Source organism: Columba livia, chromosome Z, assembly GCF_036013475.1.
Source record: "Columba livia isolate bColLiv1 breed racing homer chromosome Z, bColLiv1.pat.W.v2, whole genome shotgun sequence".
In the NCBI taxonomy this organism is placed as follows: domain Eukaryota; kingdom Metazoa; phylum Chordata; class Aves; order Columbiformes; family Columbidae; genus Columba; species Columba livia.
The window spans coordinates 566,285-593,681 of record NC_088642.1 but is presented as its reverse complement, the minus strand read 5'-3'; the positions used below and the strand labels follow the sequence as shown (position 1 = coordinate 593,681).

Below are 27,397 nucleotides of genomic sequence, written 5' to 3'. Positions count from 1 at the left end.
GCGGCGGCGGCGGCGGCGGCGGCGGCGGCGGCGGCGGCGGCGGCGGCGGCGGCGGCGGCGGCGGCGGCGGCGGCGGCAGCAGGGTCCGGGGTAGACGGGGCAGCCCGTGAGCTCGCCAGTCACCTCAGCCCGCCAATCCCCTCAGTCACCTCAGCCCGCCAGTCCCCTCAGTCACCTCAGCCCGCCAATCCCCTCAGTCACCTCAGCCCCGGCTGCGTGACCGTTACCGCACGGCTCGGCAATGAGAGATTCAAGCACAAAAAGACACCGGTACCTAGTTTTTATTTGAAGGGAAAGCTAATAACGGCATCCCTCGCATCATGCCACGGTTGTGTTTTGAAGGGTTTCTTTGCAAGGGGATGTGGTAAGTAGAAAACTGACTGATATCACTTAGACATATTAGGTTGCAGGTAGTCTTATTGTACTTGCTTAAATATTAATGCAGCACATCTCTAACTTTTGAAGTACCTTCCCTCTTTTTATCAGTCAAATAGTACTTCCTTAAATACTTATATGTATTCCCACTTTATTTAAACCTAGATCCTCTAGTTCTGGTCTCTTCAACAAACTCAAGTATATCAAGCTTAATTTTATAATAATCTTCAGCTAGTTTAAATACCTCTGTCATGTCACCTCTTAATCATCTTTATTATTCTTCTGAGGTGAAGTAAGCCTCTCCTTATAGGTAAAATCTTCCATTCTGTTTATCAATCAGTTAATCTGCGGTCTTCTGTCTTGGTTTCTATTTTCCTTTATATGCATTGACCTTATCTAAACAGCATGGGCCAAATTCTAACGTCAGTCACTGCTCTCTAAATCCAGAGTAACTGACTTCAATGACTGATTGTCATTTGGTGTCAATGGGTTTACTTGAGCACTTGGGCATCAGCATCCCTGCAGGGGTTTAAAAGACGAGGTTCTCAGGGACACGGGTTAGTGCAAGAGTTCTGGTTGGACTCGATGATCCTGAGGGTCTCTTCCAACTGAAATGATTCCACAATCTCTTAGGTTTACTCAGGCTCTAAGAAAGCTGCAAATCTTTCAAAAATGTGTTTCAAATTTTTTAAAAAATCCTGGAGAGCTTCCTCAGCACACACTTACTCGGTCTTGGTCAGCCTTTGTGGTGAACCCAGCTACAACAAGCCTTGTCCCTCACGAAGAACCTGGTGGATCCCAGCCCACCTTTCAGGGGACATGAACCCATCGGCTCCTCCACCACCCAAACCTTTTGCTCTGGTAATTCTCTGCTCCTCCAAGGGAGCTGAAGCCACAGCGACGTGCACCATTTACAACGAGCATCATTTACAGGATTTCCTTTGTGCGCTGGGAGGATCAGCATTTCTCAGCTGGAGGCAGATACCTGCAGACCTGGATTTACACCCAGCAGCACCTCTGCATCCCGCCACGGTGCCGGTTGTGCTTCCCCAGCCCCAGCACAGCTGCTGGAATCAGAGGCAGCTGTCAGGGGACCCAACGGGTCAGACAGGGACATCCCGCTATCCGGCTCTGGGCTCTCACTGCCGCAGCCCTTGCTCCTCTTTTCCACCTCCATCTATCTGGACAGCAGCACTGCAGGAACCGCAGTCGAGGAGCAGGACAGCTGGGACTTCCGACAGGTCTTAAAACATCCAACTCTGATGGGAACGCCGCAGGAACACTGTTAGCCCAAAGAACATGTACAGCAGCAAATGTGATTAAATCATCCCTGAATGCAAACTTAAAATCAAAGAGCTTGGAAACGAGCGTTCTGGATGGCTGCCAGGAACACCCAGAATCATCATGTTTTAAATCACTGCAGACATAATCACTCAGCAAACACAAAACCACAACTGGTAGGACATAGAAATAAAATCAAGATCCATTCATCCATCTCAAAAAGCATTTTTTTTTAAATGATCAAAACGCTGAATTGAGCCTTGATGATAAATCAGGAAGTGCAGCAATTGTATTTAACACGGCAAAGATTTGTTTTGAAGTGGCTGCTTCAGGAATGTCTCCTCATTACTCCGGCGGTAGATTTGCATGGGCTGTTGCTGACACAGGATCCTTCCTGCACTGGGCTCGCCCAGCCCCACCAGCAGAGCCCCACATTCCACTGCACATCTTCCATCCCAGCCACCTTGTACGCTCCTTTTCTGATCTGCCCCTTCCAGCAGCACCTCCTGAGCACTCAGACCTTCCTCCCGTAGCTCCCCTGGTACAGAGGCTTTTACCCTTCACAAAGCAGCTCAGCCAGAGACATTTTTCTAGAGTATCATCTTTTCCCAACCTTTCTCCTCCCTTCTTATCACCTCAGGCACTTGAAGGGAATTTGTTTGTAGAGAAATCTTTGTATGCTCATAAATTCCTAAATATTCTGAATTATAGAAGCCTCTTCAGCTCTGCTCTCCCCACCCCCCCAAACCACCACCCTCAAAACCACTAACAACAACAAACACCCACAGAAAGAAACCCCAAGGGGTGGGATTACTATTTGGCAGCATGTTTAACTTTGCGACTGGGGTGACTTTTTCTGTAGCTCACTGTTAGTAAGCTGTCCTGTAAGAAGTAAAAAATTGCCAGCATTTTGTTGCAATCAAGCTTTTTCTCCTCTCCCTCTAGCTTATGTACATATGCATCAATACCCCAAAACACAGGAAATTTACAGGTGACTACACTTTTGCAGGTATTTAAAGAATCTTTTAAGTCCTACATTCAGACAAAGAACTCATCCAAAATGGAGCAGGGCAAGTGTGAGAGGGAGCTGAGGCGCCTTACTGGACATGATAGGGGCTACAAACAGACGAGGAAAATGGGTGAACTCAGAGAAGTGGATAATAAAGCAAGGCATCCTAACAACACTCTTTTCTTAAGAGTCTCTTTAATTTGTCCTCTACTTGCCTCCCCTGCTCCAGAGGGCCAGCCTTTGGGTCACACAGCAATGCCACAGCAGTCCCCAACAAAACCCAAGACATTAAATCCAGATGTTTAAGAAATCACCTCACTTGTTGCAGCTGTATCAGCCAGCAAGGCGGAGATCAGCTCCGCTACAAACCGCAGCCGGGAGTCCCGGCGCACCCCCCTGGAGCTGCTGCCTTGGCCACCAGTTATTCAGCACATTTATTCTCATTTATTCTCTCCAGGATGTGGTCTCTCCAAATTACAAAAATTCGTGCCTTTAACTTATTAATGGGGATTTAGTTTAAAACAACTAGTTCCATTTTCTTGACTATGTCTTTACTGCACTTTAAAACCCACTTTCCCTGTGCAGTATATTGCCTGTGCCAGGACAGACCGTATTATGAAGACTAAGGGAAAGGGAAGAAACAGACATTACAGCTCAAGAACTACTGCCTCGCACACCACCTTATGTTGCCATAATTTATTGGTTGCTGATTTAGACCGGTTTCTATATGTAACATGCAAGATGAAGAAAACCAGTCATTTCTTACAAAAATATGGACACCGCACAGCTCAACAATTCTATTGGTGGCAAATCCAGGTCAAGTCTTGGTGCAGGTGGAGAATGATGCACCTACCAGCTGTTTCTCTCTCTGGTAAGAGGAATTGCTTTATTTCTGACTAAAAAGCACAGATGAGCCAACACATGGAACATTTGCTTGATCCTAGTTGATAACCAGGTTACAGTTGGACACAGCAGAGAGCACGGAGCCAGCAGGAGCCCATGCAGCACGTCAGCGAGACGGAGCAAGCGCTGCCTGGACTCAGCGCGTCTGCGCAGGACAGCAGCTCAGCCCCCATGATGCTCAAATCCAAAGGATTTCAAAATTACCGGGGGTTTTGGGTCTTCGCTCAGTCATTTCTGGTCTGAAAGGATGGCAGAACCTCAACTGGGAAGGCAGCACAGACATCCCGCTGTCCAGACAACGCTGCGAGAGCAAAGCCCACCTCACATTCCTCACCAATAAATAATCTGCAACAAACAAATGCCCACAGCTCTTGCAGCGGAATTTTGTGCTCAGTGCTACAGACCTTCTTATTGAATAAACTCAAATGGAGCTTCCATTAAAAACAGCAGGAGCTAAAAAAGTGCAGCACTTAATTATTCCAATTTTTACACTGCGTTGAGCTATTCAGAGGGTGTCTGGTCATGCCATTCTCAGAGGCCAGCACGTGGGAATTCAAAGAGCTTGAACTCCTGATGTCTCCAACCAGACACCACAAGAGAAAACAGATTAAAATTAAAGCAAATTAAAAAAAAAAAAAAATCAATTTTCTTTTGAGTCACAGAAATTAAAAGCAGAAGCATATTTTGCTTTTTAAATGACATCTTACCAGGATCTTTGTTTTTTGTTGACTTGAGCCCATAAATACACCTAACTTTTTTCCTAGAGCTTCTTCCAGTTAATTAGTAGCATTTTCCTTTAAAAAGGGGTTTTGTTTAATTTCCTTTTCACATCCTAAATGAGTGTTTGTTCTCAGACGGGCTGTAGACCAGCAGAGCGTATCGTTCTTTTGCAAGCCCCAGCGGCTCGGGTTGCTCGCGGGATGACTAAGGTTTGCAGCGCTGCATGAAGCGTGGATAGAGACAGACATCTCGGATGTGGTGTCTGTTCAGAATCCAGGTCAGGAACCGCTCCAATCCCAAACCGTATCCACCGTGAGGGCACGTGCCGTATTTTCTCTGTCAAATTAAGATCAGAGAGTAGCTATTGAACTTTTTCTTATTATTTATAATTGCAGTAATACCACCAAAACAAAAACAAAACCCTTCCACCATTATTTTCTGTATAATGAGGAAAATGGACTGCACTATTTTCAGGCAAGGTTTTTGTCTTTAGTTGTCCTCAGTTTCTCAGGGCAGTTCAAGGACTAGGAGAGGAAAAAGGAAGGTGAAAAAGCAAGTCGTAATGATTCTCTTCCAGGCACCTCCTTTTCCGCTGCCCTTGCTGGCAGAGCTTGGCCGTCCCCGTAACCACACCCTGCGGGACACCCCAACCCACAGCCAGCGCAGCCTGGGGACAGCGACCTGCCCGGGGCAGCGCTGCCACCAACGGCTGTTTGAGCGGGATGGAAACTGTCACCTGCTGCACTTTGCCAATGGTTAAACCATTATCAACTTTGGGCCACTAGAAATGTTTCCACGTTAGACTGCAGCATCTGAAGAGTAGCTTAAAGAAAAATCCGATGTCATATGTGAGGAGCAGCACATGCAGCCTGTCACAGACCTGGTCGGTGTACCAGTAGTACGGCGTGGGGTCGATGCCCTCTCTCTTGTAGCCTTCCAGCAGCTCCTCGCTGTCCCAGATACGCATCGAGCCGCCGACTATCTCCCCAACGTTGGGCATCAGCACATCAACCTACAACACACACGGTTACAGTTAACATGTGTGCAGCAGGGCACTCAAAAACAGCCCAAGCTTAACACATTTTAACACAAAGTTTTAATTCTCCACAACAGTAAAGGAGGGAATTCCTTCCAGACCCGATTTACAGATGGGCTAAACTGACTGACTACGTTCTCTATTTTGATCTCTAATGCTCTTGGACACACTGAACTGTAAGAAACAAACAAGAAAACCTCCAAACCACAATAAAACAACCTACAATAAACAACAAACAAAGCCAAACCAAACCCACACCCCAAAACCACAAACAGAGCAGCATTCCTCACAACCACCACTCTTCCCAGCTGCCTGGCAGCTCCAGTTCAGACAACACGGTCTCAAGAAGCGACAGGAATATCGTCAGCAGAGCAACTCTTTGCCAGGCCAGTGAAGAACACGCTCACCATGATCAGCCCCAGTTTCTAAGCACTGCAGTGTCACTTGCTCACTCCTACAGGCTCAACACCAAGAGCTGCTCAACCAAAACCTGTAGGAAATCCCCAAGATTTCCCCTGGTACTCGTCCATTCTTCATTTTACACTCTGCCAGCCCCCGCTCTGTTCAGAAGCCTGCAGCACTACATAAATACTAAATAGCAACGTACAGACTCCGTAAGGCGGGAATCGTCCTGGCAGCGCTGCATGTAGAAAGACTTGATCTCTGCAGGAAATCGGCACAACAAGATCGGCTCGTTAATGGTGTCTGTCATCAGCCTCTCGGGAGCTTCAGGAATGTCCTACAGTTAAAGAAGCCTTATTAATATTTTAAGCAAAAACCACTCCAAGACCTTAAGTTCTTCATGTATCAGGCACGAAACAATGGCATTTGTCCTAAATGACCTAAATTTTTAAACCAAATTTATCTTAGACAATCCTTCGACTATTGCTACATCACCAAGTCCTCTTGAGCTCCTGCAAATCATTTTGTCTTCCATGTAGAAAAGCGAGACAGGGAACAGATGCACAGATGACAACATGGACTCAGATTCCAGTCTTCCAAGAGATTATGTGAAAGCCCAGCCCACACCTGCATTCCCCGATACATCACGACACCTCCCAGCACAGCCCAAACAGCCAGGCCCCAGTGAAGTTTACAGCAAAACTCCCTTTAACTTAAATGGGACTAGAATTGTCACTCCTTTTCGATGTCATTCCAAACAAAGCACCTGAGTCACACAGCACCAGTGAGCCCAGCAGCGTCACGGTCCAGACACTGTCTGCCAAGGGACTCACACACCCCCAGGGCAGGGCCGGCGGATTTTGCTTGGTTTTCATTCCTCCAGAGCTTCAGACAGACTCACCTCCCCAAACTCATAGTAAGTGCCATCGTCCTTCTTCACGTCATGTTCCTTCAGCCACTCAATGGCTTCACTGTAGTTCATTCGTCGGAAAGGCCGCTTAGGAGGCTTAAATCCCTGTAATTAAGAGCAGACAAAGCCAGTTAGAAGAGTACCGTTTTTACAGCAGAATACTTCCAGACTTGAAGCATACACACCGCTCTTTCCAGCTCTAAAATCAACAAATTATTACTAAATAAATCAAGCTGGGTACTGAAAAGCTAGAATCAAACACAACCCTATTCCAAGCCAGTAAAGCTTACAGAACAGATGCTGAAAAAGATGGCAGGAGGTGAGAGGACGTATTTACAAAGCTGTTTCCTTTTCTCTATGAATTCTTTGCATGTGTTGGTGTTTCAGACTGAGTCACTAGCTCCAAGTGTAAGGCCACAGAAGAACATCTTTGCTTCCCTTCCAGGTTGGCTGAGCTCCTGCCATTTCCTATCTCTTGCCCAAATTCAAAACTGAACCTCCCAGCACTTATGGGGAAAACAGGTCAAAATAACAGGGATGACTGAGCCTGTATGCTCTGAGAAAAAAGCCAGTGATAGAGATGAAGCTTGCGGGCTCTTAATGCCATCTTCTTTGCAAAGGCAACAGAAGACTGGAGGTCTCTAACAAATGGAAAGAGCTTTAGAGCTCTACGTTCCAGGGTAGACAGTAGAACACAAGCTGTTTCATTGCTCCCTTGTGCTCAATCTGCAACACCAGCCTATCAATATTATGAGCTCTGGGATAGAGGTTTTCATTCCACCGGCACAGCACACGTGGCCATAAATCCCAGCACACTGCTGGCTCCTGGAACTTCTTCCCCTGCTTCTGGAAGGGCCATTACCAGCCTTGCAGCATTTTCATTCTTTTGATGTTATTTTTCTTATTAGTAATAATAACAACAGTATGCTCCCTGCCATGCCCTGCCCTCCCCCAATGCACATGCCGACCAGGAAAGGCTAAAGCTGCTATTTCCTCGGCTCTTCCACATTGCTGCCTACCGGGTTCAGCTCGTACAGTAAGCTTGATGCCGGGGATTTCAAGACTCGGTCTACTACATCACAAACCAAGCTCTCCAGACGGGCCAATAAATCCTCAAAACTTATAAAAGGACATTCGGCTTCAATGTGAGTGTATCTGAAAGACAAAGTCATGACATTACAGAACCGCATACAAGCAACAAATCTTTAGTTATGAAACAAATCCTCAGGAGAAAAAAGCGACCAAACCCACGAACACACACTTCTGTCCCCTTTTTAATTTCTCCCACTTCTACACTGAAAAGGAACTTAAGCCATTGGAGAAAAAAAAAAAAAGGACAGACAACAACAAGAGTATGAACTGTATTTTCTGAAAAGACAAAGCTTCCTAAAAGTGTATCGGCTGTTTTGCCCAGATCTTCCTTCGCTAAATGTCAGCGTTTTATGATTGTACGTGGATGAGGTATTAACCCCCAAATATACTTTTGCTCAGTCCTCCCACATGAGCATTATGCTGTCTGTCTGCTCACTGTACATCACGTCACCCGACTGCCCGCTGCTCCCTGGCTTTAGAAATTCACTTCCACATCAACAACAGAGAAAGCAGAGCCCGTCCCTACTCGGCCAGGTGTCTGCGGGTCCGGGACTGCTCGGCTCGGTACGACTGCGCGATGCAGAACACGTCTCCCAAGGCTGGGATGCAGGTCTCCAGGTAGAGCTGCGATGACTGCGTTAGGTACGCCTCTTCACCAAAGTAATCCAGCTTGAACAGGGTTGAGCCTCCTTCCACCTGCGTCTGGACTAAAGTTGGCGGCGTGACCTGGCAAAGAACACGGCTCTCACTACTTGGTGAAGAATTAAGGACACTGATGCAAAGCAGTGTCTTCCAGAATACCATCTACAACACCTTTGTACCCGCACACACGTCAGCCTGATATCCCTCAGCACCCCAAAAAGAGGTACGCGGGCTGTTTGTCAGTCACACTGTAACACACACCTCAGAAGCATCTACACACCTTTGAGAGCCATGTCTGTGAAAGCGATCATACAACGCTTTCCTAAAAAGGGCTTTTCTTTTGCCCCTTCCAGGTCAATGCAAAACCCTACACAGTTTTTCCAGGAAAAAGATAACCTTGAAGTCAGGACATTAGTCATCTGCCGACAAGGGATAATATACTTACTTCATAATATCCGTTGGCAAAGAAATGATCCCTGAAGGCCTGTACGGCCATGGAGCGCACCTTGAAGATTTTGGACATGTTCTCGCCCCGGATCATCATGTGCCTGTTGTTAAGCTGCACGTCCACCTCGGAATCCTCGTTGAGCAGGTTGTCGGCGCCCCCGGCCGGGGCCAGGCCCAGGAGCTCCCAGTAGTCGCAGCTCAGCTCGTGGCCTCCCGGCGCCTGCCCGGCAAAGGGACACAAACACTGGACCCGTGCACTGCCTGCCCCAGACGCAGCGACCTTAACCCAGTTTCACTAAAGATGCTCAGTCCCCATGGCAGCACTTCCCAAGTGACTGCTCTCTAACCTCAGGTCGAGCTCTTGGGGCCAGGACCCGAGTGGCAGGGACAACTACAACAATCAAGCCCATCCAAATTTCATTTGCAAGACATGCCAGTAATGGCCAACAGCATGTGCCTTACAAAAAAATTGAATGATCTACAAAGCACCACGAAAGGTGAACACTTCGACCTTATTCACACATTACAGGCAGCCACAGTGACAGACTACTTTGCTCAAATGTTATCTAATGCATTTTGGAGACATTGTTTGAAGTAATGTAACAGTCCAAAATGTGGTTGTGTTTTTTTCCAGAGGCGTTTCACTGTGTTACCTCACTAGAGGTTACAACATGTACTCAAGGGACCAGCCAGAATACAGATTGCCGATCCACACTAAAGAACAGCTCCCACTGCGAGAACCGATGATGGTTTTGAGTATGTCTGAAGGAAGAGGTAAGCTTACAGACTAGCGAGATTAAACATACATCTGTCCTCTGAATTCCAACACTGCTGCTTTGCTTTCCCTTCAGAAAAAAGGGCATTGCTATAAGCAGTTACCAAGAGCTCACGTCTTTAAAGGACGATTTAAGATTTGGTCTGAGCTTCCTTGCTCTTTCTCCATCACAAGCTCAGTTTTGCAACACAGACACAACTTCTGCCTCTCAGCCACCTCGTAATAACCAAGGCAGAAGCCCTACAATAAATTTTGATAAACATCCTGATAGAGGCCTGCGTGTCCTGATGAGAGCGCTGAGCTGCTGTCACAGACGCCAGCTCCCAAAGGCTTCCCTCCTGCCTCCAGTCTGCATCCTTCCCGCAGAGCTGCTCAGCACGGCTTTAGCCCTAACTCCAGATCTAGGCGTGTTGAAACAGTAACGCGTGTGCATCTAGACTGGAATGAGACAGGCACAAGGCTCACCTGTCCCACTGAACTGTGGGGACAGCAGCAGCTCTGGGACCTTTGTTCTTGTCTCTAAACCAAGTTCCCACCAAAATCATCTAACAATTCTTTCTACCTCTGCTTTTCCTTCCATCAGGAAAATGATAAACTGCTAAAGAGGAAGAGAAGCCAAGACTAACACTGTCTCGTACCTGCTTGCCTTCGGGAACGAGGTTCAGCGTCCCGTACACTGCGACGCTGCTCTCCGTGGAGAGAACCAGCCCATTGTAGCACTGACACTGCCGACACAGACAGACAAAGCGTTAAGGGAGCTGCTTGGGTTTAGTTTTCTTACAACATGTATTTGGCTCTCAGGCAAGATTGACTCATAGCCACTTCCAAACAGCTCTCACATTGACAAAAAAATTCTAGTGGTATGAGATATGATTTAACAATAATACGACTTAATCAGTAGGTTTAGGGGAATTTCCAATTGTCTATATAAAAGAAAAAAATATTAGGTACAAACACTTCACTTATTTAACGCAGAAGAGAATTCAATATCACGACTTACCAGTTCATCGGAAAGGACACACTGAAGGAAACCTGTGCCATCTCTCAAAACAATGAACATCAAATTTTTTCCTAGTGAAAAAGAAGGAAGAAAAGCAGAGCACCTCAGCTTTATTCACTGACCCATCTGAACAGACCTGCTCCCCAAGCACATCACCACTGATGTGCACGTTGTTACAGAAGGACTGTGATCACATCCTTCCATTTGAAAAACCAAGGATGCTCCAGGTGAGCACTGAGCATGAGCACAGTTAGAAGCATTTCAGAGCTGTATTTTGTATAGCAAATTAAAATAAGTTTCGACAGCCACCAGGAGCAAAGCCTGCTCCAAGCTGACAGGGCTGGGATGGTACTGCCGTGCCCCGACCTCGGATGCCCCTCTGGTCCCCAGGGACCAAAGTCCTGCAGAGATAAAGGGGGCGAATGCCTGTGGAGCCAGAAGCACCCCTGCCGTGCACATCCATGCCTCGACCAACACCACCTTGCCAGCCAGGACACCGGTCATTCTGGCAAGTATTCATGCTAAGCTTATGTTAAGACTAGGTGCTGACTCATTTTAAGAGCTGTTGAGTTTGTTCCGTTTGCACAGGTTCAGTCAATGCTTGTGGCTTACCTTGCCTCCGTAATCTGTGGATCCAGCCAAAAATCTTCACTCTCTGGCCTCTGTAAGCCTCCAGAGCACCAATCTTTACCTGTCAAGGGAAATTATTCACCCTTTAGATGGTGTTTTCCACATAATTACTTACAATACCAGTGTCTGTGACATCTTCCAGCAGTGTTTAAAGCGAAGCTCCACCCAGGTATAAGCACAGTACTGACCAGCTCTTTAGTAAGGAGAGCGTAATTCAGCGAGTTCTGTCCCAGGGAGTACGATCAGACAGCATTTCCAGACTTGGAAGTGAGTGCAGTGCAGGTCTGGAGGAGCCTGCGGGTTCAGCCCTTGCCCAGAGAGCGGCGCTGGGCTCCAGTCAAACCACTCCTGCGGGGGTCACAGAAACCCCTCCACACAGGCTCTGTGTGAAACCCCGCAGAGCAGCGAGCACAGGACCTGCCCAAACCACCAAGGCCAGCCGGACTCTACAAAGAGCCAAATGACACGTCTCAGTGACTCCAGTTACATCCTCTGACCAGCACTGCTGCTTCAGTCTCCACCACGATAATCAAAGCAAAATTAATGGACTTTCTCAAACAGAAATATGGTCTCTACCACTAGACAGACACAGAGAAGTCTGATGTGTGAACTGAGAAAGTTTCAGACATCCATCAAGTGTATGAGAAAGACTGAAATGTACACACTAGAGAACACAGATAACCACAAAAACAACGTTACATTTATGGACGGCAAAAAGCCTGTGGCCACACAGCAGAGCCAGACCCAGTCTCCGTGAGGACAAGATCGAACACAGGCCATGTATCAAGTGTGCGGGATCTTACACATTTTGGCTCCGGAAGGCTGGGGTCATTCTTGATAACAACTTTCTTCGCTTCCTCCAGGTTCTTCTCTCTTCTCAAGAGATCCTCTGCCTGGTGCAAAAAGAACAATAGCTGTAACCAGGCTCGGCAAGATTCCCACTCCTTACAATTACTCGAGACTATAATATGCACTGACAGACAGAGGTGTCATGAAGCTTTGATGTTACCCTGCTGGGGCCTAAACATGGCCTAACTCAGGACCAGGATGAGAAACAACACACGGATGCATTTATGATTGTATCCAGAAAATCTAAAGGCAACAGACTGCAACGATTCAAAACCCGCCCCGTTTCAGCCATTGGCTTGTCCTAATCTAAAGAAAGGCGAGTTGCAAATAACATCTGTGCAAAACAATGAGACGGCTGACGAACAAACAGAAGCCTTTCTGGAGGGGTGGGAATGGCAGCAACGGTGCTTAATGTTTCAGAAGAAGGAAGTTGGTGTGATGCGGCTCCTCCCCCGTGGCAGCCCCTGCAACCCACCTCCTTCTTCTCCTTCGCCTCGTTCTTCATTTGTTCCCTGTGCCACAGCTTTTTGACATTTTTCATCTGTGACTTTGAAATAATGGCCCATCTCTAAATCAACCCAAGGAGAGAGCAGAAGATAAGAGATTACATTTGTGTCCCTTCGCACCAGGGAGCAGTAAAGTGATTTCTACTAGGAAGCTCCAGCACTACGGCACCTCGTTTTCTTTTTGCGAATCCACATAAATAGTAGGAAACGGTTCCTTTCCTGCTGTCATCAAAGCCTAAAAAAGGGAGAAAACAACAGCATCAGTGGCACTGCAAGTGATCTAAGTCATCCTTAAAAAGCCCAAGCAGACATCCTACTTCTGATCAGAGATGCAAAAACCAGTATAAACTTTACATTTAGAAATACAAGGCGAACCATTTGGCCTGAATCGCAGCTCACGTTTCAGAACAAACAGCAGGTGCTCCCCAAGTTACCTTGAGAACAGTCTTGAACGGCTTCTTCTGCGTCCCATCCCCCGTGGAGTCGCTGCCCTCTCGCTCGGACACGTACAGCTCCTCTGGAACACACAAACACGGGCGGTTACTCACAACAGGAAAAACGCAGCAGCCATGGAGACGTGCGGGAAAAACCAGGAGGGGCACAGGGATACAGAAATCACGGTGATCGACAGAAATGAGCCGTCAAAAGCAACTCCGTGGGCACACAGGGTGAGAACTGTTTAATATTTCCCACTGCAAAAATCAGCCCATGCAGCAAGCGCTCAAGTCTCAGGGGCTGATGCCACAGGGGAACCCGCTCCGGGGCTCCGGCCGCGGGCACGGCCCGGCCCCCTCCGCACGGAGCTCCGGCCGCCCCAGCCCCACCCGGCACGGCCCGCTCGGGCCGGCAGCCGCCCCGCCGCTGCCGCCATCTGCTGCCCGCGGCGAGGGGCCGCGCCGGGCCCAGCCGCATGGCATGGCATCACATGGCATGGCATGGCATGGCATGGCATCGGGCCGGGCCGGGGCCGCGCCAGGGCCCGCAGGGAGCGCGGGGCCCGCCCGGCTCACCCAGCGCCAGCGCCGCCGTCCTGCCCAGCACCTCTCCCGCCATGGCCGCCCCACTGCCGCAGCCCGCCGGAAGTGGCGTCACCGCCGCGCCCTGAGCCAACCCGCCGCCGCCTTGCGTCAGCCACCGCTCCGCAGCCCCGCCCCTCCCGGTAAGTCCCGCCCCTCCCGGTAGCTCCGCCCCGCCAGTCTTCAGCACGTGTCATTGGAAATCAAAGCAATGTTGCCATTTACATATTTGACATTTTAAGCCCAGCCCCAGGTTCAGAGTCCAACACATGCTGGGGGTGTTGTTTTTTTCCTTGAAAGTCCAGCCCCACATGCCGCTTCCCTTTTAAACATACTTATTAGCACAGAAGCTGTAAACTTTAGGATGTTTATTTGTATTAAATTTCTGAAATGCACATTCCATTAAACAAGAGCTGAATGACATTTTTCTTATAAAACGATTTAATCAACCTTAGTTCAGGAGTTGGAAGTAGATAAAAGTGAAACATTCATACATCTCAACCTGAAGAGTCCCAGTATGTGCAAGTGTAAGGAGACTCATACAAACACTCTTTGCATTGTAAGAATTGATCCGTTATTGACTGTGTACCTAAAACTGAAATGAAGACACTTTGCCAGCCCCAAGGGCAGCGTTGCAGAGATCAGGTGGATCTGTTCATAAACACATGCCTATAAACGTCAGGATTCCTAATAAAATCCGAGCCGGGGCTTTGCCGTTGGACTGTGCGGGTCAGTGAAACGGCGCACACCAGGTAACTGCTGTTGGCAGTTTGCTTTCAAAGACTAAAGACGAAATGTCGCTGCAGTTTCATACCAGCATATCACGAAAATGTGAAAAGCTTGCAGTGCCAGGCACCACAAGACCGAAGTTGCGATGCTGGGTTTTGTCCCCTAGCACACGCATCCTGCACTGCCACGTGGGACAGAAAGCAGTTGCACAAGGGTTAGTAGCTCCGCAGAGAACTCTTGCTCTTTGTGTGTTTCCAGCAGTCCTGTGATAAAGCATAAGAGTCTTCATATCCTTATGCCGTTTGCTTAAAAAAATATCTTGAGTTCATTTAAAAAAATCTTTGTTTGTGCAATCCGAGGGCTAAAAAGCTGTCGCTCAGCTGGTGTGGGGGGCGCCCGCGGCCCCCGTCCCGTGCAGCACGGCGTCCAGGGGAGCGCGCTTCTTGCGGATGCTGCGTCCCGAGGCGATGAGGTCCGCGTAGCCGCGCTGGTGGGAGAAGGCGTAGGCGGAGCGCCGGGCCGACACGCCGCGGTGCAGCGCGCTCTGCCGCCGCCGCCACTGCTGCTCCGCCGCCAGCAGCTTCTGGCGGTTCTTCTGGATCTGCACGTGTGCAAGGACAGACGGGTTTACAGGTTACAAGTGAAAACAGCCTGTTCGCATTTACTGTCTGGGGAAATCACCTGATAATTTTACATCCTTCAACTACTTCACAGGAGGGTTCTCTAGTTTCAATTTTATTTTGATAGAAACAAGAATATATGCAGCAACACATCACCATTTCAGGAAGACTCTCTGCATTGTTTTGAACTTCATTTTCATTTACCTTTAACTGTCTTTCACCGAAGCGGGTTGAAGATACATAACTGAAAGCTATTCCTGTGCTCTCATGCTGACACCAATGTCTCTTGCCAGCTCAAGGTGAAACAGAAGCAAACAAAACCTGTCCAGTGCACTGACACGTCGCACTGGAACCCAGCACGGCCCAAGCAAGAGCAGAACCCGGCCGCGTGCGGCTCCAGAGCAGGTTTCTGCGGTGTGAACAAGGCGACCGCTCAGCCAAGAGACGGATCAGCCTGCTCTGAGCTGTGCTGCGCTCGCCCCCGTCCCGCTGCGTCCCGCACAACCACACCAGGGACATACACGAGATAAGGGCCCGTAACGTGACGCTCTGCTCTGGGGACCAGACGTGACAGTGCCCGTCGTCACCAGCCCGCAGGCAGCCCGCAGAGCGCTGGGTCCCACCGGAGCCGAGCTGCCCGCCCGGCGCTGCTGGGCACAGGCACCCTTTAGTCTCTAATATCAGCACCAACACCGACTCCTGTAAATAACACGTGCCAAAGGAACAGAAATAACTTTACTCACTCTATCGCTCTCTGAAGGCCAAATTGTCACTGATAAGAAACGCCACGCCACCACAGGCAGTAAGCAAACAGCAATTGATAAAATCATGGTCAGCCAGAGGTACGGCTGTCTCAGAGCATTTGGAGCCGTTCCTTGGGATAAAAAGAGCAAAAACTAGTTTGTGACAAACATCAGCATTTGGCTGTGCCTCACCTCAGGGTTTTACCTTCCACTGATGGGTTAGTGCAGCTTGGCAAACACGGTTTTCATTTGCAGACCCCCACTGCTGGGCAACATCAAGTTCCAGCTCATTTCATTGAAACAAAAGAAACACTCCAATAAAGCAACTTGGCCCCAAAGAGAAACAAACATCATTTCCTTCCACAGGCATCAGGTTCGGGCCATGACATTCGGGCCATAGTTCTGCTCAAGCGACAAAGCTGCGAGGACAGGAACAAGAACCAGAAAACACAAGGACTGACCTGTGAACTGGAAGCCGGACGGAAAGAGAACGTGGATTCCGGCACTGTGGAAGTCAAACGTGATACCAAAGTAAAGTGCAATACTCCCAAACACTGAGAAGGCATTAACAAACGTCCAGTAAGAGGTATCCAAGCCAATCTAAAAGCAAACAAAAACTCCAGATGAGTTTATTAATTCGAAATAATGTCACCTAGTCTGAAGGCTGACAGGGTTTTGGGCGAGTCATCTCTCATCCAGTCAGTGAGAGAGAGGGCAGGAAAGGTAGCGTTTGTGTGTATTGTTACCTTTTCAGTAGACAAATTTAGAAAGGTGAGCAGAAGGTGTTTCCAGAGCACCACAGGAAGCTAAGCTTACTTGCCTGAAAATTGACGATAAATATAAGAGAAGATGCTGCCGTGACAGCGAAGGACTGATAGTCTGAAGGTGCTTCTCCATCTTGTCCCATGGTTTTCAGGTAAGCTCCATACGGTATGAAGAAGATCACCAATGAAGTTATAGCTCCATGCAGCAAACTTAAAAAGAACTTCTTGTAGTTAAAAAGTGAATCTTTCTGTCCCAAAACATACAGACTGGGGAACCGAAGACTCAACTTGTCGCTCACATCCTTGATAAAGAGAAAAGAAAAGGAAAAGTTGCTGCAGTTTCCAGTTCTCGGTGTGAGCACTGACGAGCGGGCAGCTCAGCTCCGGGGCAGGCTTCTCTGCCCCCTGCACAGCCGGGGACACCCCTCGCAGAGCTGCCACGTGTCTCGCTTCCAGCCCCACGGCTTTCTAGCCCATTATTTGCCAGGACAAGAACGCAGACAGCTGTGCAGCGTGCTCCAGCTGTGAACTGTGCTGGAGGCTTTTCCCTCTCCAGGGAATAAGCAGAAGATGGGGCTGTCACTGCATGTCCTGCCTTCAAGGCTCTAACAAATACTGAAGCGAGAGCTTAATTTGGAACAGAATTAATTCCTTCACTTTTGTCACAATAGAAAGCGGAAACATTGATTTGCCTGATCATCAGGTAAGCCTTGTACAGAAAAAACAGTGCAAAAGGCCAAAAGCACCTGTCCCAGCAGATTAAAACAAATGCTACACACCAAGACCTCCTGTCAAATACAGTCACTTAAATTGTTCAGTCCCTACGCCTTCAAAAGGGTAAGCACAGAACATCTTTTCCAGTAACAAAGCCGCCCGTTGCTGTGCTGTGTGAATGACTTCATGGAACAGCAGGCACTCAGAAGTATTTGTAACAAACACGGTTAGCGCTGCAGACCTCTGACTGACCAGCCTCGGCTATTTCAGTAACCCTCTGCTCACTGCCTCCTTACCCCACAAGCCAAACACCCAACCAAACCGCCCCAAACGCCTTGTACGTAAACCAGAGCAAGCAGTTTCAGTGTAATTAAAGGGCTGATGTTAGCTGCCTTTGGATTCCTCTGCTGCTAACAGCACCACGGGGAATACCTGGTCGAGCAAGCCAACCAGCAGAACCGGGAGACTGGAGTACAGGACGTTGTACAGCGTGATGAACCAGTCTTCGTACGCTGTCTGCAAGGGGAGGAGACATCTCAGTCATTAATCACCTCTTGATTCCACCTTCTCCTCCCAGTTCCTGAGAAGGCTCACACATGCGCCACCACAGCATTAAATGACCTGTCTCACTGTTTACCAAAAGGCAAGCAGCACTGTAGTTCAAAGCTCTGCTCAAACTATTTTTAGGCTGTATTAAGCTGCCCCACTCCTTATGAGCCATTGATGTTGCCTGACCTGAAACACTGTGCACACTGAACCCCTCACACCAGCGTCGGTCTGGTTTACACCGCACTCGTGACCGTGACCACAACCTGTGAGCACTCCCAACGCCGCCTGGTACAACCAGCACATTTCGAGCCATTCTAGCCAGCAGCTCAGATAAAGAATGTCCGGTTTGGTTTCCTACTGATACGTACACATGCATCATGTCAGTTCACCTGGAGGAACAGGGTTGGGAAAGGGCTCCCAAACCGCTGTGTACCAACCTCTTCCTCCCTGGGCAACCCCAGTACTGACTTCAGTGTTCTGAATCATAACCAGCTGTTATCTTGAACTAACTAGCTTGGTAGTTACACCTATCTCCTGCAGAACTATTGCTGATAACTTCAGGTTCCCATCACTGCCCAGGCTGAGCCTTTGCTATTCTGACAAAAATGAGATCTGCTTGTTAATGTTACCCATGAGCACACCTTCTTACCTGGGCAGAAAAGCCATTGAAGAATGAGTACCAGATGTGGACTAGTGTAAAAGCAAAGTTTTTGTAGAAAAAGTATCTTAAAAACTTGCACATCCGGATGTAGGACCATCGTCCGTGGACCAGCAGCAGCCTCTGGAGGTAGCGGAACTGCCCGAAGGAGTAGTCGCTCGACATGACGGCTTGCATCCCTTCCTGGCCGCTGATCCCAACGCCAATGTGGGCAGCTAAGTGAAGGAGATAAACACCACACGCTGCGTGAAAAAGGAGAGGAACAACAGCACTGAGGGCAAACCTGCCCCCAGCTCCCGCTCTCTGCTGCAGGTTCTTCTGCCCGGTTTTAGTTCTGCAGCGCAAAGGCTGCATTAAAGACTAGACCAACTGCACATAAGCCCTTCCGTGCCCTGTCACGTACTGTTCACGCCTCCCCTGTCACCTGGATTCTCTCTCAGTGCTTGTTCCATCAGAGTGCCTCCAAGCAAGGGGCAGCTAAGCTTTGTTCTTCATAGAACTTTGCTCTTTACATTACAGATTTGTGACCCGCAACACAGTAATGAACGTAATTCAAGCCCCTTTCTCAGGGAACATCTACAGAAAAAGCTAAAACATATCAGCAAAAACTACTAACCATTTCTTAAAGGGCTTCTTCGAAATGGGAAAGCACAGGCCTAGAAGCTAACAAACCCCAAGGACTGTTAACGTGGGTAACGAAATAGACGGTAGAGTCTTCAGAACAAAGAGTAACAGCGAAGAGACTGCAGAACGCCCAGAAGAGATCTTGCCTACTGAGAGAAGTTTTACGGCTGCCTTACTTTTAATCATGTTTACATCATTGGCACCGTCCCCAATAGCCAGAGTAATGGCTTTCTTGTACTTCTTCACCAGCTCCACCACCATGGCTTTCTGCTTCGGGGTCACGCGGCAGCAGATCACGGCCCTGCACTCGCAGGCCAGGTCCACAAAGTTCTGCTGCTGCTGCTCTTTGTGGGCCTCAGCCCTCCTCCTCTTCTCGCTCTGCTGCTGCTTCTCTTCTGCTGTCCTGGGGAACTTCAGTTTCAGCTTCTTTTTCTTCTTTTTCTTCTCTAGCAAGATTTCATTCTGTGTAACAACAATATTTTATGTTTCCTTCTACACTCTTTCAAATCGCTCTCCAAGTGCTGCCTACACAACACACTTCATTATGCTCCCATCGCCCATTTATAGCATTTCAATAAAATGCTCGTGCAGAGGAGTGAACAAAGAGCTATGGAAACAATGAAAAGAATGTATTCGGTGAGATTAACCGAGGCAAAATGCTTGTGTTTAGTGTCACAGCGCTGCTTGCAGTGTTTGAAGGAATATCTCTTCTGATGGGAACTAATTCACTTCTGGAACATTCTGTTATTTAGGCCCCCCTCTCCCATTTCCCCATCCCGCAGACAAATGAAGAGTCCTCCGTGAAGGACACTGTGACCTGGTGGTGCCCAAATCCCGGATAAACAGAACATCCCTTGTACGTACCAGCCAGGAGCCGGTGATTATTAAAGCCCGATCCTTGCTGCCCTGGAAGAAGGGCTCGCTCATCCTTAGAGAGGAACACGCGCTCGACCCCGCGCTGTTCCGCTGGTTTTCCAGCCTGGTTTGAAGAAGCGCACTGCAAAGAGAGGGGGGCGCCATTTCAGAAAAGTCAAGCTACATCAGCCCCAGACAAAGTCTGCAAGAAAGAAATGCAATATATGCTGCAAGGAGGTTTTGTGCCGCATATTTGGTGACGTTCTGAGCTCTAGGACTGGGGAGGGACCTGCCCAGCCCACTCCTGGTGGCTCCAGCCTTGTCCGAACCACAGGCCAAGTTCAATGTCAGCAGCTGCTGACCTAAACACACACGCTCCTGCAGACAGGCTGTCACCACCTCTGCCCACAACCGAGGGCGCCTTGCGGAAGTACAGTTCCAGACAGAACAAAGCCCAGAGGATGCACAGACGGCCACCCGCCAAGGAGCGCCGTTCAGCCAGGGAGGCACTGTGCGATAAACCAGTCAACTGCTGCGCTCAGTGTAACAACGGAACGGTTTTCATTCCCACAAAAGAAATCCTCTGTGCTTTCCACTTGCCTGATATCTTCTCCATAGCAGATTTTTGTTTCATCTGTTAAGAGTTCACAAGAAAATCCAATATTTTCAGCAGTTTCTGCAATAAAAAAATAAGACAGGAGAGCATTTACTTAAAGGTTCTGTCAGGAGTAACTGTCGGGAGCAGCCAGAAGTACCTCAAGTCCTTTTCAGCAATTTTGGAAGTTATGTTTCAGTATGAGAAGTTCCCTTTCATTACCGCAGTGTGGATGAACAGCAGAAACATCAAACCATCGTACGCCATCAAAAACCGCCACACCAAGCTTTTCTGGAAACGCCTCACTTCCGGCCTGCGCTGTCCCCGTTCGCCCTGCTGCCCTCCCCCCGTGTGCGGCAGCTCTGCGCCCCTGCGCAAACACACCTTTTTTGTCCCCAGTGAGCACCCAGATTTTAATGTCTGCTTTCGAAAGTCTGGAAATGGTTTCTGGAACGCCATCCTGCAGTTTGTCTTCAATAGCTGTGGCCCCGAGCAGCTGCAACACATTTCAAATACGGCTATTTAGTAGGCCGGACATGTATGGAAAATGGATCCATTTTCAGGAGAGAATGAAACTATTGTGGTATGTGGTCAAGACAAGGCACAGCTCAGGCTGAGAGCTCAGTAAGGACAAGCTCCTGCACACAGAAGTGACCACATTGAAATACATGTACTAAAATACACTTCCCTTCCCTCTGTTGAACTCTAAAATCTGGCAGGGCTCTAAAGCCAATAGAGTACTGAAAGAATCACAATGTCCCAATAAACAGGGATAATTTATTTTCACAAAGATCTGTCTCTTCTAATACAACAATAAGAGTACACTAAAAATTTAAAGCTCGACTCACAATCAAGTTTTTTTCTATTTCCTCATATACTTTGTCCAGAGCTTCATCACGATCAGTTGTAGCTACACTGGCCTCCATAAACTTTTTATTCCACGCTTCAAATTCGTCCTGACCGATGTCTCGGTAGCACAGGCAGAGGGTCCTGAGAGTTTCGTTTGCAAAAATCTGGAAAAGAATTGAAAAACCATATCCACAATCTGAACCTGTTCCTTTGCAATCCGAGCATGAGAGACAAGATCATAAGCGTTTGGTAAGTCTGATAAACCAAATCCGACTGCGCCATCAGTCCTGCGTGCTCCAGAAATGCCAAGAACTGAACTACAGCTGACGGGCACCTGAGCTGAACCACTGCGGAGGTGGCAAACGGAGCAGAGTGCGCGGATCTGCAACACGGGAACGATGAAGACAGCATGCAGGCGGAATCTGAGCGCACTTCTCATCAAAAGACAAGGAAGGCATTGTTAAGAACACGCAAGCAAACTTACATAGCTTTGATTACTTCTCAGGTTTGGGACGATTTGTAGAACCAGTTATAATTCTGCATTTTTAAAATAGCTTAGGACAAGGAATTCAATAAAATTATTTATAGTCAGAAATAAAAAAACTAATTTAAAAATGGCATATAAAATAGAAACGTACATCCAGTGCTTCTTCTGTAGCTTCTCTCTTCAGATTCTTCGGGTGCAACCGCTCATAAATTACCGTATCAGCCCCTTTACAATATAGCCTGATACTCCCATCTGATTCTCTTACTGTGGAGTGAAACACGGGAGGTGGGACAAATGTTAGAGTACAGGGAAATAACGGAACAGTTTTCCGATTTTTCAGCCTACTGCTGTTAAGTACCAAAACTACCAGATCGTGCTGCTGCTTCATCATCTCTAATATTGTTGGGTTAAGTAACCTGGCTGACAAGTGCATCTCCTCTTCCCTTTCATGACAGGAGAGGACATTTAAACTCCCAAGGATTATGTTTTTGATAACAGATCATACAGGATTAACATCTCGCTCGCCCATAGGAGCTGGGCAGACATACACTAGAGATATGATGTCCCATAATTACAGCCTTAGAATCAGCAGATCTCTAGCTGATTCAGAACTGACTTTCTTAAAGAGAATTAAAACTAAAGAGCTATTTACGCCTCAGCCTGCATACCTGGAATCCCAACAGCTGGAGGAACATGCGGTTTGCTCGTTCTCTGGGAAAAAGGAGAACAAGTGATCTCTGCAGCATTTCTTCAGGCTGCTGCCAAAGGGAGCCGAGGCTGTTTCCAGCAGAGGCCGCCTCTGAGCGCCAGGACTGTCCTGATTACAAAGCCTCTTTGCTGCCCAGAGCTGTGCGGATCACAGCTACCTCAGGGCTGTGTCCTGCACAGCCGGAGTTCCTGGCTTCACCTGCCCTCGCACGTATTTACGCCCACGAAACACGAGTGACCTTTTCTGCAGGGGCTGGTCACGATCAGCTTACCGATGACAGACATGCGCTTCCTGTCGCTGTTGAAATCCAAGATAGCAAGGACATCGTAAGTTCTCTCAATGCCCATTTCACTGATAGTGATGGTGTTTTGTGTCCGGGAAAGGAAAACGTAGCCGAAGTTCCTGGCTGCCGTAACCAGGGCCCCCTCGTCCGGGGAAGCTGCTTGGTAGTTGAGCTGACCTGGGCCATGGGAACGGTGAAAAGAGGAGAAAGTTGGGGGAAATGTGAGCATGTCTCTGTCTCAAAACAAATACAATTTAAACATCTTAGTTTCTCAATACCTCCATTTAAGCATTTTCAAAGCAAGCTCCAAAATACAAATCTGTGGCCACAGACACCAACATAAAGTAGTGGAAGCAACTCCAGAAACATCAGCAGGAAGAGTGAGACAGGACAGGAGACTGCCCGTTCCACAGAGCGCTCAAAGACAGGACTAGAGCAATATCGAACTTCAATGGTTTAACTGAATCTCCCAACCTTACTTTTCACACTCATGAATTCTTCAGTAGCCATTCAACTCTACATTTTGTTTCTGTCACCTTTTTGTTATTCATTTTGGTAATTTGCTGCCAAGACTCTGAGCACAGACGCACATGATTGGTATCGTCTATGGGGCTGTAGCTCAGGAGTGAGAGCATGAAACCCTCATGCAGAAAACACTTGTGTTTCCACACTGAAAACAAGTGTACAGACGTGTTCATTCTTTCACGTGTGTACGTGGAACCAGAGACTATGCTAAGGTCATTATCATTTTATTTGAGGTTGGTGCTTTTGAGATTTTAAAGATGTCTTTGAACAGAGATAACACATGTAACATGAAAACACACGACTTCTGAATAAATGGCTCCCCTGCCTTTCGAGATCTCCTGCTATTTAGGATGTGCATTTGCCACAAAGACAGTCCTCCTTCCACATGGGACCAGCACCAGTTATGGAATCTCTCCCTTGTGCAACTGCATTTGAGTTACTGTTTCCCCTTACACAAGAAAAAACCAACACAAACATACTGACCGTCGGAAGTGTCGACCATGACTGTGTGACAAATAGCAAGCAGAAAAAAGAACTTGGGAATTTCCGGCTCCTTTCCAGATTTTATTTGCTCTATGAGATAATGATCGTAGAACAAGAACTTTCCATCTGCATACATGTTCCAGCTGAAATCCACTTGCTGCTTAGAAATCAGAAGAGCGGGTTGGAGTGAGCTCACATGCCATTGCTCTGTGCCCTCCTGCATCTCCCCGCTTGGCACGGGAGCGCTCCCCGATGTGCCGCTGCTCTGTGCCCTCCTGCATCTCCCCGCTTGGCACAGGAGCGCTCCCCGATGTGCCGCTGCTCTGTGCCCTCCTGCATCTCCCCGCTTGGCACGGGAGCGCTCCCCGATGTGCCGCTGCTCTGTGCCCTCCTGCATCTCCCCACTTGGCACGGGAGTGCTCCCCGATGTGCCGCTGCTCTGTGCCCTCCTGCATCTCCCCGCTTGGCACGGGAGCGCTCCCCGATGTGCTGCTGCTCTGTGCCCTCCTGCATCTCCCCGCTTGGCACGGGAGCGCTCCCCGATGTGCCGCTGCTCTGTGCCCTCCTGCATCTCCCCGCTTGGCACGGGAGCGCTCCCCGATGTGCCGCTGCTCTGTGCCCTCCTGCGTCTCCTCCCAGGTACACTCCCTGCATTTGGGCTGCATCCACGTACCTGCGGGTGGCTCTGCAGCTGCCCCGCTCCGTCCCGCCAGTCTCCTGCAACACAAGCGCCGTCCATGAGAAGGCAGCGGACAGAATAACAAAGATTTTACAACTCATTCACAGAATAAAAAATACATAGAATATCTGTGGCACTAGAATGGCTCAGATTTAAGAGAAGCAAGTGCTTTCACGGTCACAGTACCTTTGTATACTGCTGACACTAAAGCAAGTTAAGAAAAAAGCACATGGTTGAATTGTTACAAAACATCCACGTTGGCTTAAAACAGCTTTCTCTGTCAGAAATTCCTCATCTCTCTTTAGGGGCAGGATGTTTAAGAAGCACAGACATTAGCACACCGTGTTCTTCATTATTTGAAGCAACCAAGCAAGAGTTTTGGAGCACACATGCTGTGTTTTCTAAACACTGAAATCCAGACAAGATTGGAAATGGCAGTAACTAACACCAACATGAACAACTGCTGCTCTTATTAAATTCTCCTCTTTCTTTCTAGATTAATTTTGTTCCTGAAGTGTCTCCACTCAAAGTAAAGCATTCTGTAAATCATGCATTCCTGGCTTCTCTACTGGGAAGTTTCCACTCAGGTCCATCAGTTTCCCCTTTTTAAAGGGGAAAACAGTGGGAAAACCCCAAGAATTCCATTTCAGTGGAGCTGTACTCAATGCCAGGCTAAACTGTGGAAGTTCAGCTGAAACCGAAGGCTCCTGTGCGCCCAATTCCAAAGAGCGTTGTTGTGGAACTCCCCTGGTGAGCGCCGCCTGCTCGGGGCCGGGCGCTGAGCTGGGCAGGCTCTTCCTCGCTGCGGCCTGGCTTTCGCTGCAGGGTGCCACACACTTACCGTATCTTTGGCCGTTTATGCAACATTTTTTAAATGTCATGATGTTCTGCGTAAGCGTTCCCGTCTTGTCGGAGAAGATGTAGTGGATCTGCCCCAGCTGCTCGTTCAGCGTGGTGGTTCTGGCCTTCGCCGCCGTGTCCTTCTCCGGGTAGTACATCTGCAGGTCCCAGTTTATAAAGTAGCTTTGGCCCAACCGAATCACTTCGACGCTAAATTAAATGAAATGAACTTTTCACTCCCAGCTGCATCTCGTACAGTCAGCTGCATCCTGACTGTTTTCCAGGACCCAAACTGCCTATACAGCTGGAGACGAACCAGTTGCATTTACCAGCATGTTCCAGAGCCCATGGCCCTGCACAGGCCTCTCAAACTACTGCCACACTGCTCAGCCTCAGCACCACCGCAGGAACTGGGAAGAGCCTCTGCGGTCCTTGTAAGCCGAAAATATCAATGGTGCTGCTCCCGTAACAAACAGAAACACCACTTGGATTTGGAGAAACGCGGGTAGGAGACTGGACGACTTTGAATATGTTACAAACAGGCTTGTCAAAGGCAAAATTATTCACGCTTCATGGAGCAGTAAGGCCTCTCTTTTGAGAATAAATCTGGAAAATACGATTTTTCCATTTTAATTTCTTATTTCAAGTTGTTTCCTTCATGCACTGTGACTGCAGAATTAGACTGGAAGTTAAACACTAGCAGGATCAAGTCTCTGATTTTGTCAGAGATCATTGCTTGGGAGAATTTTTTCCTTAGTCAAAGTATAGAGCAGATGTGCTTAACACTGTAAGAAGAGCTCCATTTCTTTAAATTCTGAGTCAAGTATCAAGTGCTGGTCTTATATGAAAGCCAAGAGATCGCTGTCTCGTACAACACCGGTGAAGAGGGCGAGCACCCAGGGCCTCTCCAGGAGGACAGGCAACGAACGCGCTTTCCCACCCATCGCAAAGCTGCTTTTCTGACCCCCAGCGGGAAGTTTAAGTCCATTCATTGATCTGTAAGTTCCGTAATTCAACCCCCTGAGCAGCTCGGCTGCGGAAGGCCCAGGTGTTCACCCACCTGACATAGAGGGAGATGGGCACCATGGTGTTGAGCACGATGATGTATCCCCAGAAGTTGAGGAAGCCGCGGTAGGGAGGGCTGAAGTCCTGCGCGTCGTACAGGTACCAGGAGGAGTTGCCCACCTGCTGCTCCCAGTACGTGTGCCCGATGGCGAGGCCGGCCGACAGCAGGATGAGCACGACAAAGATCTGCGGGCACACAGAGCGGCCCTGGCGCTCAGAGACATCTCGACTCACACCCACGGCTCCAAAGCACAGAACTACGTGTACGTGTGAGACGGCGAGCAAACCCTTCCCACAAAACATTAACTCTGCACTAACTCTGGTCGCTATAAAACAAACTCAAACACCTGAATTTTAAACAAAAAGGCTTACGGTATAAACCATGTAATTCGTAAGGGAGTCAATTTTTGTCCTTTTGAACCTCGTCTTTCCACTATTTTTCATTATTTTTGTATCAGCACCTAAAAACAAAGAAGAAAAAAAAGGAAAGTGACAATATGCAAACAAGTGCTAGTATCACTGCTTTACAAAACTGGGGCAGAAAACGCCGTCAATGTTTCTGTGATAGAGATGCCATCTCCCTCTTTAGGGCATGCTTTAGTTGGGAAATGTTACACATGCTCCGTTCATAAATACCTGCAAATATGACCAGCCCGTGGCAGAAGTCTGTATTCCTGATTTTACATCCACGTAATAAAATCTTATCAGCATCCAGCGAATAACTTGTGTTTCTCCAGAATAACGTTCCTGTGAACTTATCCAGTCGGTTATTAGGTTCTTCACATTCAATTAGACCTAAAACATTTGGAGGAGAATGAGTTCAATACACAACAGTTTAATAAAGTGCACTGATTTGTCCTGGGGGCGGAAGCAGTTCAGGGTTCCCATGGCCCCTTCACGACTGGCACTCGATGCACGTATGTGCATCCCCCTCTCCCAAACCCCGCGCTGTCTCCAGCCCTGAACCGTCCTCACGTTCCTGTCACTTCAGTTCTCACACCGGAGGAGACAAGGAAGGGTCCCTGCTTGCCTC

The 27,397-nt window shown here is 48.3% G+C and overlaps 2 protein-coding genes and 1 long non-coding RNA gene across 10 annotated transcripts in view; 1 reads left to right on the top strand and 2 right to left on the bottom strand.

Moving 5' to 3' along the window:
• Positions 1–21: 21 nt before the first annotated feature.
• Positions 22–27,086, top strand: LOC110359216 (uncharacterized). Its single transcript, XR_002414225.2, has 3 exons — positions 22–364; positions 9,452–9,591; positions 10,176–27,086. It is a non-coding gene; the product is annotated as an uncharacterized LOC110359216 (long non-coding RNA).
• Positions 3,347–13,659, bottom strand: LOC135577375 (asparagine--tRNA ligase, cytoplasmic). The gene is made up of 15 exons (XM_065046728.1): positions 13,588–13,659; positions 13,012–13,094; positions 12,747–12,812; positions 12,547–12,639; positions 12,026–12,115; positions 11,205–11,283; positions 10,593–10,663; positions 10,231–10,317; positions 8,816–9,037; positions 8,255–8,454; positions 7,656–7,791; positions 6,628–6,741; positions 5,932–6,063; positions 5,169–5,300; positions 3,347–4,624 (listed from the first exon to the last, which is right to left on the bottom strand). The coding sequence occupies exons 1-15, from the start codon at positions 13,628–13,630 to the stop codon at positions 4,493–4,495; spliced, it is 1,680 nt and encodes a 559-aa protein (XP_064902800.1). The 5' UTR covers positions 13,631–13,659; the 3' UTR covers positions 3,347–4,492.
• Positions 13,947–27,397, bottom strand: part of LOC135577373 (phospholipid-transporting ATPase IC-like) — a 28,320-nt gene continuing 14,869 nt past the window's right edge. For all 8 annotated transcript variants that reach the window (XM_065046715.1, XM_065046714.1, XM_065046716.1 and 5 more), the window contains 19 exons: positions 27,001–27,159; positions 26,737–26,825; positions 26,360–26,550; positions 25,301–25,509; positions 24,454–24,497; positions 23,781–23,937; positions 22,761–22,949; positions 21,932–22,044; positions 21,293–21,457; positions 20,829–20,940; positions 20,450–20,525; positions 19,859–19,991; positions 19,171–19,456; positions 18,362–18,585; positions 17,596–17,679; positions 16,506–16,751; positions 16,147–16,285; positions 15,686–15,816; positions 13,947–14,923 (listed from right to left, as the gene is read on the bottom strand). In XM_065046715.1, coding sequence (XP_064902787.1) covers positions 14,699–14,923; positions 15,686–15,816; positions 16,147–16,285; positions 16,506–16,751; positions 17,596–17,679; positions 18,362–18,585; positions 19,171–19,456; positions 19,859–19,991; positions 20,450–20,525; positions 20,829–20,940; positions 21,293–21,457; positions 21,932–22,044; positions 22,761–22,949; positions 23,781–23,937; positions 24,454–24,497; positions 25,301–25,509; positions 26,360–26,550; positions 26,737–26,825; positions 27,001–27,159 — 2,972 coding nt within the window. In that variant the 3' untranslated portion in view covers positions 13,947–14,698. The remainder of the gene's footprint in view (positions 14,924–15,685; positions 15,817–16,146; positions 16,286–16,505; positions 16,752–17,595; positions 17,680–18,361; positions 18,586–19,170; positions 19,457–19,858; positions 19,992–20,449; positions 20,526–20,828; positions 20,941–21,292; positions 21,458–21,931; positions 22,045–22,760; positions 22,950–23,780; positions 23,938–24,453; positions 24,498–25,300; positions 25,510–26,359; positions 26,551–26,736; positions 26,826–27,000; positions 27,160–27,397) is intronic.